The following is a 16,506-nucleotide window of genomic DNA, read 5'->3' on the forward strand; positions in this document are numbered from 1 at the left end:
TGTCTTGATAATTTAAGACGGTACTGTGTAACGGATATTTTAAATAGAAGATACAGGGTGTTCCACGAAACATGACTTATAGTGAATAGTTTTGAACATGTCTTCTTCCATATACGTTATTATATAATAAAGACTTTTTATAGTCTATTTCGTTAAAAAAATCTTCTAGTATAATTTATTTTCCTTTTGAAATGAATTTTACCGTTTATGCAAATGTAATATAATATTTTTTTATTATTTTCTTTTTTATCAATCAACTTAACAAATTATGGAAGAATACATTTAAGAATACAATACATGTGTTTCCATATTACATATTATTGTTAGGATAGTACTACTTGGGTGGGGTGTCATGGGTTTGGAGTGGATAAAATTTCGCAATTCCAAACGATATAGATATGTGATGTGCAAAATTTGCGTTTTGGGGGTCTTATCTCTCCATTGTTTCAATACTTCTAGATGATTCTTTCGACTGTTAAGCGCTAAATGAACCTTTTTTTCTTTAATTCACTGTATTTCCATCGTCCCAAAACTGGAATGCCTCGTAAGGACTCCTGATTAAAAACTGCAGTTTAGCTTGATTTCTGCCTCTAATAGGAAGTTGAGCCCAAACCTTCTTGTTATACTTCTCTTATGACGCATTTACTCTGCTTAGAAGCAGAATATAATCCCTCAAAGAGGAAGGAAAAGTCTAGTCAGACCATTTCCATTAAGAGTTCCTTAAATAGGAAGTTGTCGGAAAACGGCCCCGGTACCTCAGGAACGCACTTTTCCGTCCTTATATGGGAATGATAAATGTTTAAGATAGATAGTTAAAAGCATAATAAAACACAACAAAACATAAACAACTTGGTGTTTCACATCATAGATAGGAAGAAATATCGTACTGGAGAAAAGGAACAAAGCCAACAGGTCAGCTAAGCAAATGCAATTTAGGATTTTAGGAACAAGGTCAAAAAAAGAAAGAACAGAATATTTAGGTTCATAGAAAAAGGAACAATACAATATCATGAATATTGGGTGAACTGGGAACAAAACAGAAAATACTAGATTAGGAACATCAAAAGAGGTTTGAGGAACAAAAAAACTATAAAATGGAAACTATAACAGGAACATTGACTATTGAACCAAGAGCAAGCTAGGAACAATAAAAAAACTTGGAGTTTCATACATGCACTAAGAACATACGAACAATAAATGAAATCAGAAATACACAATCTAAGGAACAATAAAAAGATTGTTTAGGAATTAGGAACAAAAATAAAGGATTAGGACAGGGATTTAGTGTCTAGGGTCGAAGTAAGTTAAGAACAAAAAGAAACTACTAGTTATACTTTTATGCATGAAAATTAGGAACAATATTACAATTTTGATTAATGGGTTTTGATTAAGGATATTACTAAGGAACATTATTATAAATATAAGTCTAGTTTCTTACAAATTTCTACATTTATTGTTCAAATTTACTCGTTGATTTTGAAATTGAACTTAAGATGTTGCAGTGCGACCAAGCTCCTCCTCAGTGTGTCGCGTATTGAATCCATGTAAGAAATTCACCAGGAAAAAAGCTTCTGGAAAAAAACCTGGAAAGTCTCAACGTTCTGAAGTCCTAGGACAAAATTTCACTGGAAATAAAGTCCTAAGTTTTTATCTCGTTGGACTTTTTTTCCTAAAATAATATGGGGGCTGCCAATAAAGTCTCAGGAAATAGGATCACAGGAAATAAAGCCCTGAAGAAAAAAAACAAGAAAAAAGTCCTTATAGTCTCGTAAAAATGAGGTCAAGTCTAAGACGTTTTCATAAAAACTACTTTTTTTCTTTGCATCTGTATGTTCAATATATCCAGAGGTCAGAGAAGAATGAAGATGAAAAGAGAAGTTCAGAGATGAGTTCAGATGAAAAGATAATTCAGAGAAGGATAAAGATGAAAAGAAGATGAAAGGAGAAGGTCAGAGAAGAATCAAGATGTAAGGAGAAGTTCAGAGAAGAATTAAGATGAAAGCAGAAGTTCAGAGAAGAATAAAGATGACAGGTGAAATTCATGGAAGAATTAGGATGAAAAGAGAAGTTCAGAGAAAAATTATGATGAAAAGAGAAGTTTACTGAAGAATTAAGATGAAAGGAGAAGTTCAGAGAAGAATGAAGATGAAAAGAGAAGTTCACAGAAGAATTAAGGTGAAAAGAGAAGGTCAGAGAAGGATAAAGATGAAAAGAGAAGTTCAGAGAAGAATTAAGGTGAAAAGAGAAGTTCACTGAAGAATTAAGATGAAAGGAGAAGTTCAGAGAAGAATTAAGGTGAAAAGAGAAGATCAGAGAAGAATTAAGGTGAAAAGAGAAGGTCAGAGAAGGATAAAGATGAAAAGAGAAGGTCAGAGAGAAGGATAAAGATGAAAAGAGAAGTTCAGAGAAGAAGAAAGATTGGAATAGAATGAAAGAATAAGGTCAGAGAATAAAAGAAGATGTAGGGAATATTTTCGAGAAGATGGAGAATGACAGAAGACGAAAGGAGAGAGTCAAAGAAGACTTAAATTGAAAAGAAGATGAAAAGAGATTTCTTAAACTGTTCAGGCTTCTGTAGTTATCATAAATTGTTCAAACTTCTAGTTCTCTTAAACAGTTCAGACTTCTACTTAGCTTAAACTGTTCAAACTTCTAGTTTTATTAACTTAAACAGTTGACTTCTAGTTATCTTAAACAGTTTAGACTTCTAGTTATCTTTAACAGTTCAAACTTCTAGTTATTTTAAACAATTCAAATTTTTAGTTATCTTAAACAGTTCAAACTTCTAGTTATCTTAAACAGTTCAAATTTTTAGTTATCTTAACAGTTCAAACTTCTAGTTATTTTAAACAGTTCAAATTTGTAGTTATTTTAAACAGTTCACATTTTTAGTTATCTTAAACAGTTTAGACTTCTATTTTATTTTACATAGTTCAGACTTCTAGTTACTTTAAACAGTTTATACTTACAGTTTTGAGCTTCATTAGTTAGTTTAGTGCAGCTGATAAAAATAAAATTGGAGATTAAAAACTTTTATCTGTATTAAAAAGAATCGAATCGAAATAATTTTGTTTCTCTAACTTGAATTTGAACTTGTTTCTTTCAAATTGAATTAATTTTCAATATCAAAGAAAACTAAATTTGTTCATGTCTTTTACTTAATTTTCGAGTTTTAAGTCACAATTAATGATGCCTTGTTTGCTTTAAGTGACAATTAATGACGCTTAAATAATATTATTAACATAATTTCTTGCAAACCTTCCAACCTTCCTCCGTAACGACAGACATGTGTGTACTTTGCTTAATCAACTACACTGATTGTTGTTATTAGGTGCAGTACGTTAAAACGAGTTAAGAAGAAAAAAATCAGGGGTGAGCCGTAATTTCATTTATTATCAATTGGGGTTTTTAAAGAATGGTAGATTTTTTCACCTTAATTGTACATAATAAGATGGCAGATGGCGACAACTTCTCACCTATATATAAATTTGGCTTGTCCGTCTGGGTGTCTGATGTCTGTTTGTTTGTATCCAATAAACGTGAAAACGGCTGAACCGATCGGGCCCAAATTTTTTGTGGGACCTCACGTGACCCCAGGGAAGGTTTATGAATGATCAAAATTTTTAAAATTTGTGTTTAAAAGTTTTTTATTTTTGAAAAATTTTGAAAATGCGCAAAAAAATATTATGAAATCCGCAAAATTTTTTGTTTTTGTTTAACACTGTACAAAGAGAAGAAATTCAGAGATAAAGCAACAATTAAAAGTTGAAACAGAAGATGGGCGCGAAGCGCCTTAAAAGCCTAGTAAATATACAACACTCTCCAATATAAATGATGACAACTGCTCATAAATATACAACACTCTCCAATATAAATGATGACAACTGCTCATAATTATACAACACTCTTCAATATAAATGATGACAACTTCTCATAAATATACAACACTCTCCAATATAAATGATAAATGATGACAACTACCCCACCCCAGCTTCTTTCCGATCTTTCTTCTTCAAACTTTCTTCTTTAAACTGTAGTTAGTTTGGTTTAATCTTATTTTATTTATTTCCTTCACTACCATTCTTAAGCCGATGGATGGGGGGGGGAGTTGGGGAGGAGGGGGTATACAAAATAAAAAAAGGTTTAATTTTAAATGATAAAGTGAGTTTTAAGTCATGACTTCCTCTAAATAAACTCTTTTATTTCTTAAACTTATATTTACACTTCTGAAACTAAATTTTTGAAAATATGTGATTTTTATTATTATAAAAACGTTTCACACTATTGATTGAGTATGTATTTGTCAAACATTGAGTGCAGTGGGTCTCAAAGTAAGAATAAAAGATCTCTAGAATATAACAAAATAATATCAATATGCGTATATAAGAGCCCAAAATCTAGATACTCTGATGAATGAGATAATGAATGTATAAATATAAACTACTAGAGAAGAAACCCCAGGAAAATAATGCAATCTAAGACTGAATAATTACTACTTATCTTCTCTAGGTGTCAAACTAATCTGTATTTCCTAAGTAAAAACAAAGACTGTACACAAATATTCAGGTTTTATACCATTCCAAATATCATGCAAAGGATCAAAGAACCTAGATTTCAAAGATCAAAAACGCCTTTAATAGAACAGTATACCTAAGCTTAATTTTTTGGTCCGCCAGTTTTTATTGTTTAACTAACGTAAAAACGGCTGAACCGAATTTTTGTTTGTGATCAAATATATTTCTTGGATTGTTTTTGACCGATCAGAATTAGAAAATTATCTTTGGGGAAAATGTTAGTTATTAACTTTGAAATAAATCTATGAAATCTAGCAAAATCTTTCATATTTGTGTTAATAAAATGGCTAAAAAAGACAGTGACCACTGTAAAAGATTTTTTGCAGTTATCTACGTTATCAATTTTGTTGCTGATTACAAATTGGGTTAACAAATCTAAAAATATAAGTTTATAAAGCAGGTAGAAGTGAGTATAAGAATAAAGCAGGTTTAGTTTGGATCAAATTTGAGCTAATTTTACTGTAGCCAGGCCAGCGGCAGCTTGCATGTGTGGAGACATCATCACGTGACTTCATTACGTCATAATCAATTCGGAGTTGAGCAAAAATGCGAGAGAAATAGGAAAATTCGCAATCTTTTAATTCTAGCGATATCTTGGCACTAACCAACTTCTGTAGGTTAAGGGGCTGCAAAAATTCTGAGCAATAATTTTCGACTGGGTTAGCTGTTGAAAATCTAGTTTTTGGCGAATAATGAATATCTTCAACTTAATAATAATGTCTGCCTTATAATGCTTCTTTTTTACCCTTTTTACCTGTCCAAATTTTCAATAGATAATAAATTTATTTAAGTTTTTCATATCTATGTCCATAAAATTTTCAAGAACGATTATGTGACATATTTTTTTACAAAGAAATTTATGGTTGATTTCTTTCAAATATTAAAACGATAACTGGATTTGGAAAAAAAACCTAGGTATTGCCAAAAAGAAAAAAAACAACAACTAGGTTCTCTTTGGTTGTTTCACAAAAGAAAAAGAAGAAAAGAAAAAAAGAATAATAATTTATTTCGTGTCAAGACATAGTTTCCTATTTTTCTAATATTTCCTTTTCTTTCAACTTTTCTGTACATTTGTTTCTAGTTCCTTTTCTGTACTTTTTATAATAAGGGGGGGGAGGGGGACTACGTTTGTTATGTGGTGGGGGAAAATTGTTGAATATGGATTACTTAACGCGTTGTTGACAATCAATATCATTTCAAAAATATGTAAAAAAAAATTTAGGTTTTCCTTACTGGTTATTTACAGTCATCCTTGAAAATTATCAATTTAAGGAGAGAAAAATAAAGATGCCTCAGGCGAAGTAAAATAATTTAAAATTTTAAAAATCCAGAAAATTTAAAAAAAATATATTTTTACTATTACTAGTAAATAATTTACGTTTGCAAAGTTTTAAAAATAAATATAAAAACCTTGCAAATGGATTTCTTATCAATATTATTTGATAGAAACGTTTCTTTAATATAGTTTCTATTGGTGGTTTATTGTATGTATCCAATACACACAGGGTATTTGAGAACAATAAATTGTATTCTTGTCACCGGTTTTTACCAGGCTTTACGATTTTTACTTTCTCTCTTCTATAGTTATGATAAATTGATCCTGAGTCTAATATATTATTCTTAATATACTGCTACACACTTACTAGAGGGGATTCTTTAGGTTTAAATCATTTGGAAATAATTTTTTAATTTTTAGATTTTTTAAAAACATATTTTTAAAAGTAACTCTTAGCACTTGCCACAAATTTTAATTTTCTAATTCCTATATCTTTGCAATCATGTTAATGAGACCTGTGATATTTTATAAAATGATTTCTGATAGATCAATAAGTGAAATATGAAAAGTTTACATCATTAGGTTGCAAACTTTTAAAGCCCTATTCTGATCCTTTTAAACATCTTTTAACTGTTTAAATCCTTTAAACCTTTTCTATCTATCGCCTATCTTATTTTAACCTATTCAAACTTATCCTAACCAATTTAAACCCATCCTAACCTATCGGAACATTTTCAATCCTATTTAAACCTAACCGAACCTATTCAAACCTGTCCTAACCTATTCAAACCTGTCCTAACCTATTTTAACCCATTCTAACCTATTTTTACCTATTCTAACCTATTCAAACCTATCTCTACCTATTTAAACCCACTTAAACCTACCCTAACCTATTTTAACCTCTGCTAATATATGAATATATAAATCTTAAAATCAAGATGTGTAATATATAATAACTCTGAACTGTCATATATGTGAAGAATATGTCCGCTAGTTTTACTCAGTATTTTAATTAACTTTGACTCTCCAATTATTGTCAACATTGATTTAAAATACAATATTTAGCGCTGAATCAACTATCATTATAAAACTGTACTGATTATGCACGAATATTATAGATTCACGAAAACTTTAAAAACCCCGCCCAATTTTCTTAAACCAAAAATAAACAAAAAAAGGGGGAAATTATCAAATCTTTTTTTTGAAAAGAATATATTACAAAAATATTGAAAGGAATTGAGTCTTTGGAACAAAATCAAATATTTAGCGGAGAAATACTCAGTTTTAATCCACCTGTCATCAAGTTTACACGTGACTCTTATACAATCCTTTTGGGACACCAGTTTAAGGTGTACTTAGAGAAGTAAAAACCCCCCTGGTGTAAAGGGTATATGGAGTTAGTATGAAGAAATGCTGGCTGAATTAGAACACACCAGTTCAAATCTATTTTTATCCATGGCTAAGGTAAAACTATAGATTTGAACGCTGAAATCGATGAAATCATGAAAATTTAATAATAGAAAAAAATATTTAGTCCAAGGGCTTGCTGGAAACAGTTGATAGTTGGTTTAACATTCCTATGGTTACGTCATAAATAGATAAATTAAAATTGACATCTATGACAGAAGTAGATTTAGATTGTAAGCATTCAGATAGAAAAAATAGATAAATAGATAGATAAAAAGTATGGAGAGATTAATTAAAAAGAGATCTTTACAAATTTTGTTCAAATGATAAAAACTTGTAAACCTGGTAAATAAAAAGTCGTCCAGTAGGAATTGACTTGAAAATTGGAAATTATTAGGTAGTATAATTTCTTCGGTTGAAGTTGGGATTTTAATTTTTCGTGAACACTCCCTTTAAGCTGTTAGCATTTAGTAAAGAAGAAATAATCGAATAGGAATTATAAAGAAACTGAGTTCATGCCATCAAACTCTGATGGCGTAGACCTTTGCTTTTCAAACAATGAATTTTGTTAGATCGTAAAGTCAAGGTTTGAAATCTTAAAAGTTTCCACGTTAAGGTTGCAAATATATAGGGATTAAAAACTTTAAGTTTGATTATAAGAATTCAGTTCCTTTATTAGGTTATATTTAGCACGTTAATACTAAATTGTATGAAAAGCGAGTACAACAATATGATATGAAGGTTTGAACAGGTCCCATCAAATAGATAATTTAGATAATTTAGACACATTTTGTTTAGTTTACGTTTAATTTAGCAAATATTTAATTTTTAGATATTTAAATAGGCTTAATAATTCTTTTGATCATTTATATTATGCGATTTTAAAAATCAATCAGTACATAAATCTTATTTTGATTGTTTTAAAAATTATCTTTGCAATTTGATGGTGTAAATCTTGTATATCTTAAACTTTGACAATGTCATTTAGAAAATTCTTAGTATGAAATATCAAAAGGTCTACAAAAATAGGTTTCAAAGATATTAGGATTAGAACATGTGAGTTCAATGCGATTTTCATGTTTTTTTTTGCATTTTTGTTATGCTTAACGTTTGTTATAGAAATCTGTACGTAAATAGATGAATTAATTTACGCTATATTCTGATATTCTGATATTCTGATATTCTGATAACAAATTTTTTTTTACAAACTTAATTTAAACATTTTAATTTTAAAATCGGTTTAATTTAAAACTTTCAAACTTGTTTTGATGAATTAGGATAAAGGAGAAATCAAGGGGGCGAGTAGAATTTGGGAATATAGAAAGAACGATATTGAAGAGAAAAAAATATAATTAACTGTTGTTAATTTGTATTAAAAATAAGAAATTTCGCAAAAAGATTAATAAAAAGGATTTTCTTTTCTTATTATAAAAGTTTGATGAACATTGTCACTGCATATCTCATCATTTATTCATTTTTTCTGTCATGAATCTGTAGAATCTACTAAATCTACTGAATTAACAAGATCTACTAAGTCAATGAAATCTACTAAATCTACTGATTATAGTAAATCAACTAAAACAACTGAACGTTCTGTATTTAATAATTCCACGAAAACAAAATAAAAACTTTTTTTTGTTAACTAAAGGAATTGAGTTTTTGCCCTAAACAGAAATGTTCTAATCCCTAAACCTTTACAACCTGATTATGTAAACCTTTGAAATGTTAATCTTACATTACTTAGTCTACCAGAATTTATAATTTGAAATATCAAAGGTCTACGAAATCATGTTGTAAAGATATTTAGGTTAGAAAATCATAGCTTGTGGCAAAAAAAATCATTTCCTTTGATGATAGTTAGATTTTTTGTTTACATGTCATTTTATTTCTGTTTATTTACATGTCATTTTATTTCTGTTTATTTATATGTCATTTTATTTCTGTTTTTTTACATGTAATTTTATTACTGTTTATTTACATGTCATTTTATTTGTGTTTATTTACATTTCATTTTATTTCTGTTAATTTACATGTCATTTTATATCTGTTTATTTACATGTCATTTTATTTCTGTTTATTTACATGTCATTTTATTTCTGTTTATTTACATGTCATTTTATTTCTGTTTATTTCTGCTCCTATTTCAATATTTCATTTGAACAATCCTACAACTCNACGAATATTATAGATTCACGAAAACTTTAAAAACCCCGCCCAATTTTCTTAAACCAAAAATAAACAAAAAAAGGGGGAAATTATCAAATCTTTTTTTTGAAAAGAATATATTACAAAAATATTGAAAGGAATTGAGTCTTTGGAACAAAATCAAATATTTAAACCTCAATATCTTTAGCACTCGATGTTGTTAACCTTTGAAATTTCAAACTCAGATTATTTGATCTAACTGAATTCATAGTTTGAAATATCTAAGGTCTTCAACATTTGGTTCCAGTGATATAGTGATTAGAAAATCAGAGTTTGTGGCAAAGACTCAATTCCTTTATCGGTTACAAAATGTTTTAAATTTTTTAATCTTAATCATTTTGAGAAGAATAAATTATTGTCAATTATTTTTCTCAGCTATTTTAAGATTTAACCCCACATTTTTTCGCGGTAAAAAGTAAGCATAACCTATCCAGTGTACAGTGTGGCATGGGCCATGGTTGGATAATGCGCGGGAAATTGCCGCCGTAAACACAGACTGGCGGTACCTGCCGCCAATTCTCAGTACTGGCTGCTCGAAGCTGCTTTTTATCAGTTAAGGGTGCAACTAGAATTTGTTTGTTAAGATTTCAAGAATTGGGGCGGGTTAACCCAAGCACTCGAATATGAATATTAGGCAGAAAAAATTAAACAAGAAAATTTGTTTCATTGAATTGAATAGTTTTGGTCAGTATATAATTAATAATCAATAATTAAATACACGATTAATTGCTTAATTATTTAATTCAACTCTTTGCAAACAATTCCAAAGAAATTTGATAACAAATAACTGTTGTATCCTGCCCCCTCCTTCCGACGTCCTGCCCCCCCCCCCTTCTGTTCTGTACAATAATAGGTTTGCAGTGTAAATGATTAAATAATCAATACGTTTCCAAACTAATCATAATCATTGAACCAACAGAAAACTAGTTTATTTCATTCAGTATTTATTTATTTGCATCATGAAATAGCTTGGAATATATAATATAAATAAAAATAATAGCTAGTAGTTCTGTAATAGCTCTTAAAATACTAGAGATATAAATGATAGAATAGAAAAATTCAATAGCTAAAAAATATTAGGTTCGAAATAGCGTGGAAAACATGTTAGAAAGGATAGATAGGAAAGATAGGATAGACAGGATAGATAGGATAGATAGGATAGATAGGATATATAGGGTAGATAGGATAGATAGGATAGACAGGATAGATAGGATAGATAGGATAGATAGGATAGATAGGATAGATAGGATAGATCGGATAGATAGGATAGATAGGATAGATAGGTGTAAACCTGTGATATTTTAAACTTAAAACTATTTGATCTGGCAAAAGTCTAGGACGTACATCAGGTCGCAAAAATATTAAGATTAAAAGATTAGAATTTGTAATCAGTTTCTTGGTATACCTATTTAAGATGTATGAATAAGATCTGCAGGATAGCTGGGTAAGCTATATTAAACCTGTAATGCCAGACCTATAAATTATTTTTGCAACTTCTGCTCATTTGATTTATGAATTGCAACATTTTCCATTTTTTAAGCACAACAGACAGCACAGATTTGGCTATTTTAATAACAGTTTAATAATTATAACTTTGTAGAATTGAATCTAATAAAAATTACACAGATTCCCTATGTGGCAGACGCTAAATTTAATTGCGTATTTTCCTTCCCAGCAATTTACCACATAATCTTTATTTTGTTGTCGTAAGGTAAACAAGAGATAATCATACTGCACCAAATGAATGGTTCGGCAGTATTGTGAGCCTTTTATTAAATATTGAAATATTGTCATTAAAAGTTGAAATATTATAGATTAATTTGTAGGTACGCCGGATCCTTTACTTCTACCCTCTAATAAACAATCTGACCACAGTAGGTTGTAATTCAGAGCCCTCCCCCACCATTCCCACCCCCTTCCGTCGATCACATCATTTTGAATGTCGGTATCCCTTCTCTGACTAACCTTGGGATGTTAAATTAGTGTTTTCGCAGGTCTCTTCGTTCTCCGGCCTGTAATTAACAATTATCAAGGTTCGGTACAACACTAAATATACACACCAACAACTTCTCTAAATCAACAGGAATAATTAGAGCAAAAATAAGGGGTGGCAACACCCCCCCCCCTCTCTTGCAATTTGTGATGGGTATTGGGAATTTATGAACTGAAAAAAGGACAACCACCCACTGGGTTTGTGTGCAGCAAAGGTTCAATACTGGGATTCATTTCCAATTATTTTCAGATATTTTAAACAGGACTTACAGGGGGGGAATAGGATAAGTGCTCTTGATTTACGATAAAATAAAAGAACATTATAGTAATTCTAGGGATCGGTTACTACTGTCTTACAGGAGTTTTTTCCTAAACAGGAACCCAAATTATTGTGGCATTTTTAAAGTTTCACCCTGCACCAGTTTGCAGCTGGATTTTTCATGGTTGTCTTAATAACAGAGAAAAACCAAACACCCCAATTCAATGGAAAACGTGTAGTTTTCTTCAGTTTAAAATACCGCTCCTGCACTTTTAATTACCAGTGTAAGTTTTTGTTTTACAGCAAAATTTTATAACTGAAAAAAGATTTTAAAATTTTTAGATTTAGGAATTTTTTAAAAGAAATTGGGTTGCTAAAATATATGGATTAGAAATCATGCTTTGTGGTAGAAACATAAACATAGAAGGATTACATTCAAAACTTTGTACAATTATTTCTGCAGTCAATAAATCCCACTCTGTCCTCCCCTGTCCCCCCCCCCCTCCGACATCCTCCCCCTACCATTCCCTGCCAACATCCCCCCTCCCTTCATTTCCATAATGTTAATTATGTCGAATAATATAATGGTATGATGAATATGATGAATATGATAAATATGATAATAATATATCGTATATCAGCATATTAGAGTATATTTATCCATATATCCTTTCCCTTATGCGTAAACATATATTCTTGACCATGAATATATCGGAATATATTATCTTCAGTGCATTAGATGCTAATATAGTTGGGACATGCATATTTTTAAAATATTTTTCCATTTTGTAACAGAATTTTGAAACAGAAATAAAAATAGCTTTATCATATTTTTATCAACTACGACTGAAATGAAAATTATATAAATCTTTTCTTTATCTGAAAATATTCTTGTTCTCCAAACTTGAAAATAAATGAGTCAATCATTTTTTACTCAATCTAGAATTTGAATTGTGTCAACAGTTTTTTAGATATAATAACGTTTTTTTCTTTTCCTTTAAAATCTTATCGAATTTGTATAAAAATCTAATAAAATTCATGAAAACAAATGTTGAATATAACATGACAATGGCAAGCTACGGTTTGCTAAATATAAATAAAAATACATGAATAATATGTAATATTAAACAAATGATTAAAAATCAATAATATTCCTAAACTTTACACCTCCAGTCAACCATCACGTTTCATTACAGAGTGGTTCAGAATGAAAAATAGCTTTAATAAAAACAACAAAAACATAGCTAAATTTATTCAACAATTTTTGATATTAAGAAACGTGCAGTTTTAAAATTCGAAGGGTAGTCTTTTATTTTGAGAATATGTTCTCCCTGAGGTTGTTAGTACTGAGAATGTATGATTGTAGGTTACAAATAAATCATTTCTCCGGTATAGGCGTAGAGCAGGGAAATTACGGGAACACTTTTATACCAGGCATTTATAGAAACATTGCTATAAATAAGTCAGAAATAATATAGAGTGGAGGGTAGAGGGGGGGATGGTAAAGGGGAATAGGGGAAGCATATTTCAAGAATAGCAGATGGGGGGGGAGGGGGGGGGGAGAAATATGTGGGCTCACGAAATCATGAGATAGAGAGAAAAGTAGATGCTGGGGGGCACAGGATAATAGTCAAACATACCAGAGAAAGACCTTGCTGAAAACCCCCAAACCGTTTTATCTATCCTAGCTTTATCTCCCCCCCCCCCCCCTCTTAAATTTAATATACAGAACAAGAAGTTGTTACATGGGAGGAATGTGTCAACTTTGTGACATCTTTTTTCATGTTTATGCTAATTTGGGTTTGATTTGTTTAAAATAAGGTTCGGTTAATATCAGGGTTCTGATTATTTTCGACATCGGTATTTTCTGTCATGTTTATCAACCCCGGCTCTTTATCGAATAAAATTACTGTTCTATATCTAAGGAACCATAATCATGTTGATTTTACTCAAGCATAAAATATAATTTTACGTTGAACGTTGGTTTGGGACAGGTTGGGGCGGGTTGGGGCGGGCTCCGGGCCGCCCATAATCCTGGTCCCGGTAATAGTACTGACCCACCCACCTACACACCCAATGAGCGTTGAAACCTGCCAATTGCTCCGATATTCAACTAATCACAGGTTTTTCAGGATCATCCCGGTCTGCGTGGTACACCTCTAGCTATGCTGGCCGCACAGTGTAACAAGCTGAGCAGCATGTCTCCGCCCCCTCTGGCTGACGCAGCAGTGGGGAAGGGGTTTCATCCTTGGAAAAAAGGAGGATCAGACAGTCCTGATACATCCGGAGGGTCAAGAGGTCATCAATCTTCAGCTGGATCAGGAGGTACAACAGCATCATTCTCTACATCTCCACATCAAGCTACTTCTCCCAGTCCTAGCTACAGTAAGTTTTATTTTTTCATTTCTAGTTTTCCATTCTGACTTGTTCGTTGATTATTAAACATGTTGGACAGGCGGGGCATTATAAATTCACTTTTCATCATTTGAATTTGATGAACAGTCATGCTTATTACACAGCAAACCCCCTCTCGTTCTTTGTTCAATGACCTCCCCCCCCCCCGTCTCACTTCCAAGTTATGTTGCCTGGAGAATCCCTAAGTTTCCGTTCCTTTCAATAATTAATGATATTTATGAATAAATGGTTCTGAAACATTGACGCGGCAATCCAATATTAGCCAAACCAAATATGGCAGCCATTTCAAGAAGGAAAATTCAAAATCCGGTTTTAATTAACGTCTGGACTTATCGGATTCGTTAAAACCAAACTTAAAATAAATTTTTAGTGTCTAAGCATACTGCCTTAAAGCCTATCTATCTATCTATCTATCTATCTAACAAACTAACTATCCCAATATTTGTTTGGGAAACTGTTGGTTTGCCAGAAACCTCATTTGGAGTCGAAATAAAGGAAATAACTCTCAATTAATGGATTTCGACGGTAATTGTCTAATATTTCCCAAGGTTCTAGTCATAAATGGTTTGGTTGGTTGGGTGGTATCCAGATATATTATAGTTGGCGCTCCGCCAACCCATCCCGGGGTAAGAACCCTGTCTTCTCCGATCCATCAAGTTTCAATCTTAAACTCCAGGAAACAGTTGTAACACTAAAACTTTCAGGTTTCACACAATCACTTACATGAGTTTCCAGCAGTTCTCTTATCACGCTGTTTTATACAAGCTCGGAGTAAATACTTGCTCTAACATGCAATCCATGGTTCCGCCCTCATCCAACCCTTTCAATAATATAATCTTCAAATCATTCGTCCGGGAGATAACATCATTCGTCTCTTATCTTTTAGTTTTAAACCTAATTATTTATCTGTTTCAGGTACAGGGATTTATCCTTTTTCTACCTCCACCTCTTCATCCTCTCAGAGTGAAACCAACTCCTCCCAAGCCTCCATCATAGGCAAGGTGGACCCTAGCGTGGCAACGAGTGCTGCGCATATCCAGAACATGCAGACCATGTACTCCAGGGTGGCGGGGGTTAACCCCTACGAATCCTGGCCTTTTAACGTAGCCGGAGCATCTCATATCAAATCTGAAGTAAACAGTTTTCAAACCCCTGGCTCCTGGTGGGATATGCATACACAAGCTGGTAGCTGGTTAGATGCTGCTAGTGGGTTAGGAACAGCTGCTACAATGCATGCTGCTCAGATGGCAAACTATACAGATTACAGTGCTGCTTCTGCTCTAGGATTAGCAAGTAATGGTTTGCTGGGAACCCAGGCGTCCTTGTTTGGACAAACAGCTTCACAGTTTGGTTTAGCAGCACAAACCTCTTCTCCTCTTTCCCCTAGATCTCAGAGAAGATATACAGGACGAGCAGTGTGTGATTGTCCAAACTGTCAGGAAGCTGAAAGATTGGGACCTGCCGGGGCTCATATACGGAAGAAAAACCTTCATAATTGCCACATCCCGGGCTGCGGCAAAGTTTATGGTAAAACCTCTCACTTGAAAGCTCACCTTAGATGGCATACCGGAGAACGACCTTTTGTTTGTAACTGGTTGTTCTGCGGGAAGAGGTTTACTAGGTCTGACGAGCTCCAGAGACACTTGAGAACACATACAGGAGAGAAGAGGTTTGCTTGTCCTACTTGTAACAAGAGGTTCATGAGATCAGATCATCTCGCCAAACACGCGAAAACTCATACAGAAGGAGGGAAGAGTGACTCTGACTCCGAGAACAGTCGGAGCCACGGCAGTCCAGGTTCCATGATTAACCCACAAAGTCCACATATGTCTTCACCAGGACCTATGTAATTGGACTAGTACATTCATACTTGACGGAGTAGTCCATACTTCTTCCTGGACCAGGAACAGGTCCAAGATGAACCATATCAACCTGAATCTAGGATAGAGGAATCTAACCCTCTGATCCGGGTCCAAGCATGACCAGTGAACATTAATAGAACGGTCGTGCTCCAGGTTTATCCAAGGTTTGCTCCCGCTCAACCCCTGAGCTGGGTACTGGCGACCCATCGTGCCTTTTGTGAGAATAGAATTTTTTGAAAATATAAAAATATCAGTGCCTAGGCTGTGATCTGAGATTAAGGGTGAGTAGAGGTTAAACTCACTACTCTACTCCAGGTTCGGAGTTGGCAGGTTCCGGAGCTAAAGTTCTCCGGTTACTCCGCTGACCAGGAGACGAACTTCAAGGTACCAGATGAACGGACAAATTAAATTATGAGTGTGGGTGCTACACAACAGTTTGATAGAAAATTTGACGAATTTTGGAATATAATCATTTTGTTATAATAATATATTAATAAATTGTGATCAAAAACTTTA

The 16,506-nt window shown here is 32.5% G+C and overlaps 1 protein-coding gene across 1 annotated transcript; it reads left to right on the forward strand.

Moving 5' to 3' along the window:
• The first annotated feature begins 7,138 nt into the window (after positions 1-7,138).
• LOC111718161 (transcription factor Sp9) lies at positions 7,139-16,506 on the forward strand. Its single transcript, XM_023493678.1, has 3 exons — positions 7,139-7,314; positions 13,846-14,098; positions 15,044-16,506. The coding sequence occupies exons 1-3, from the start codon at positions 7,261-7,263 to the stop codon at positions 15,976-15,978; spliced, it is 1,242 nt and encodes a 413-aa protein (XP_023349446.1). The 5' UTR covers positions 7,139-7,260; the 3' UTR covers positions 15,979-16,506.

This window comes from Eurytemora carolleeae, unplaced genomic scaffold, assembly GCF_000591075.1.
Source record: "Eurytemora carolleeae unplaced genomic scaffold, Eaff_2.0 scaffold13, whole genome shotgun sequence".
NCBI lineage: Eukaryota > Metazoa > Arthropoda > Copepoda > Calanoida > Temoridae > Eurytemora > Eurytemora carolleeae.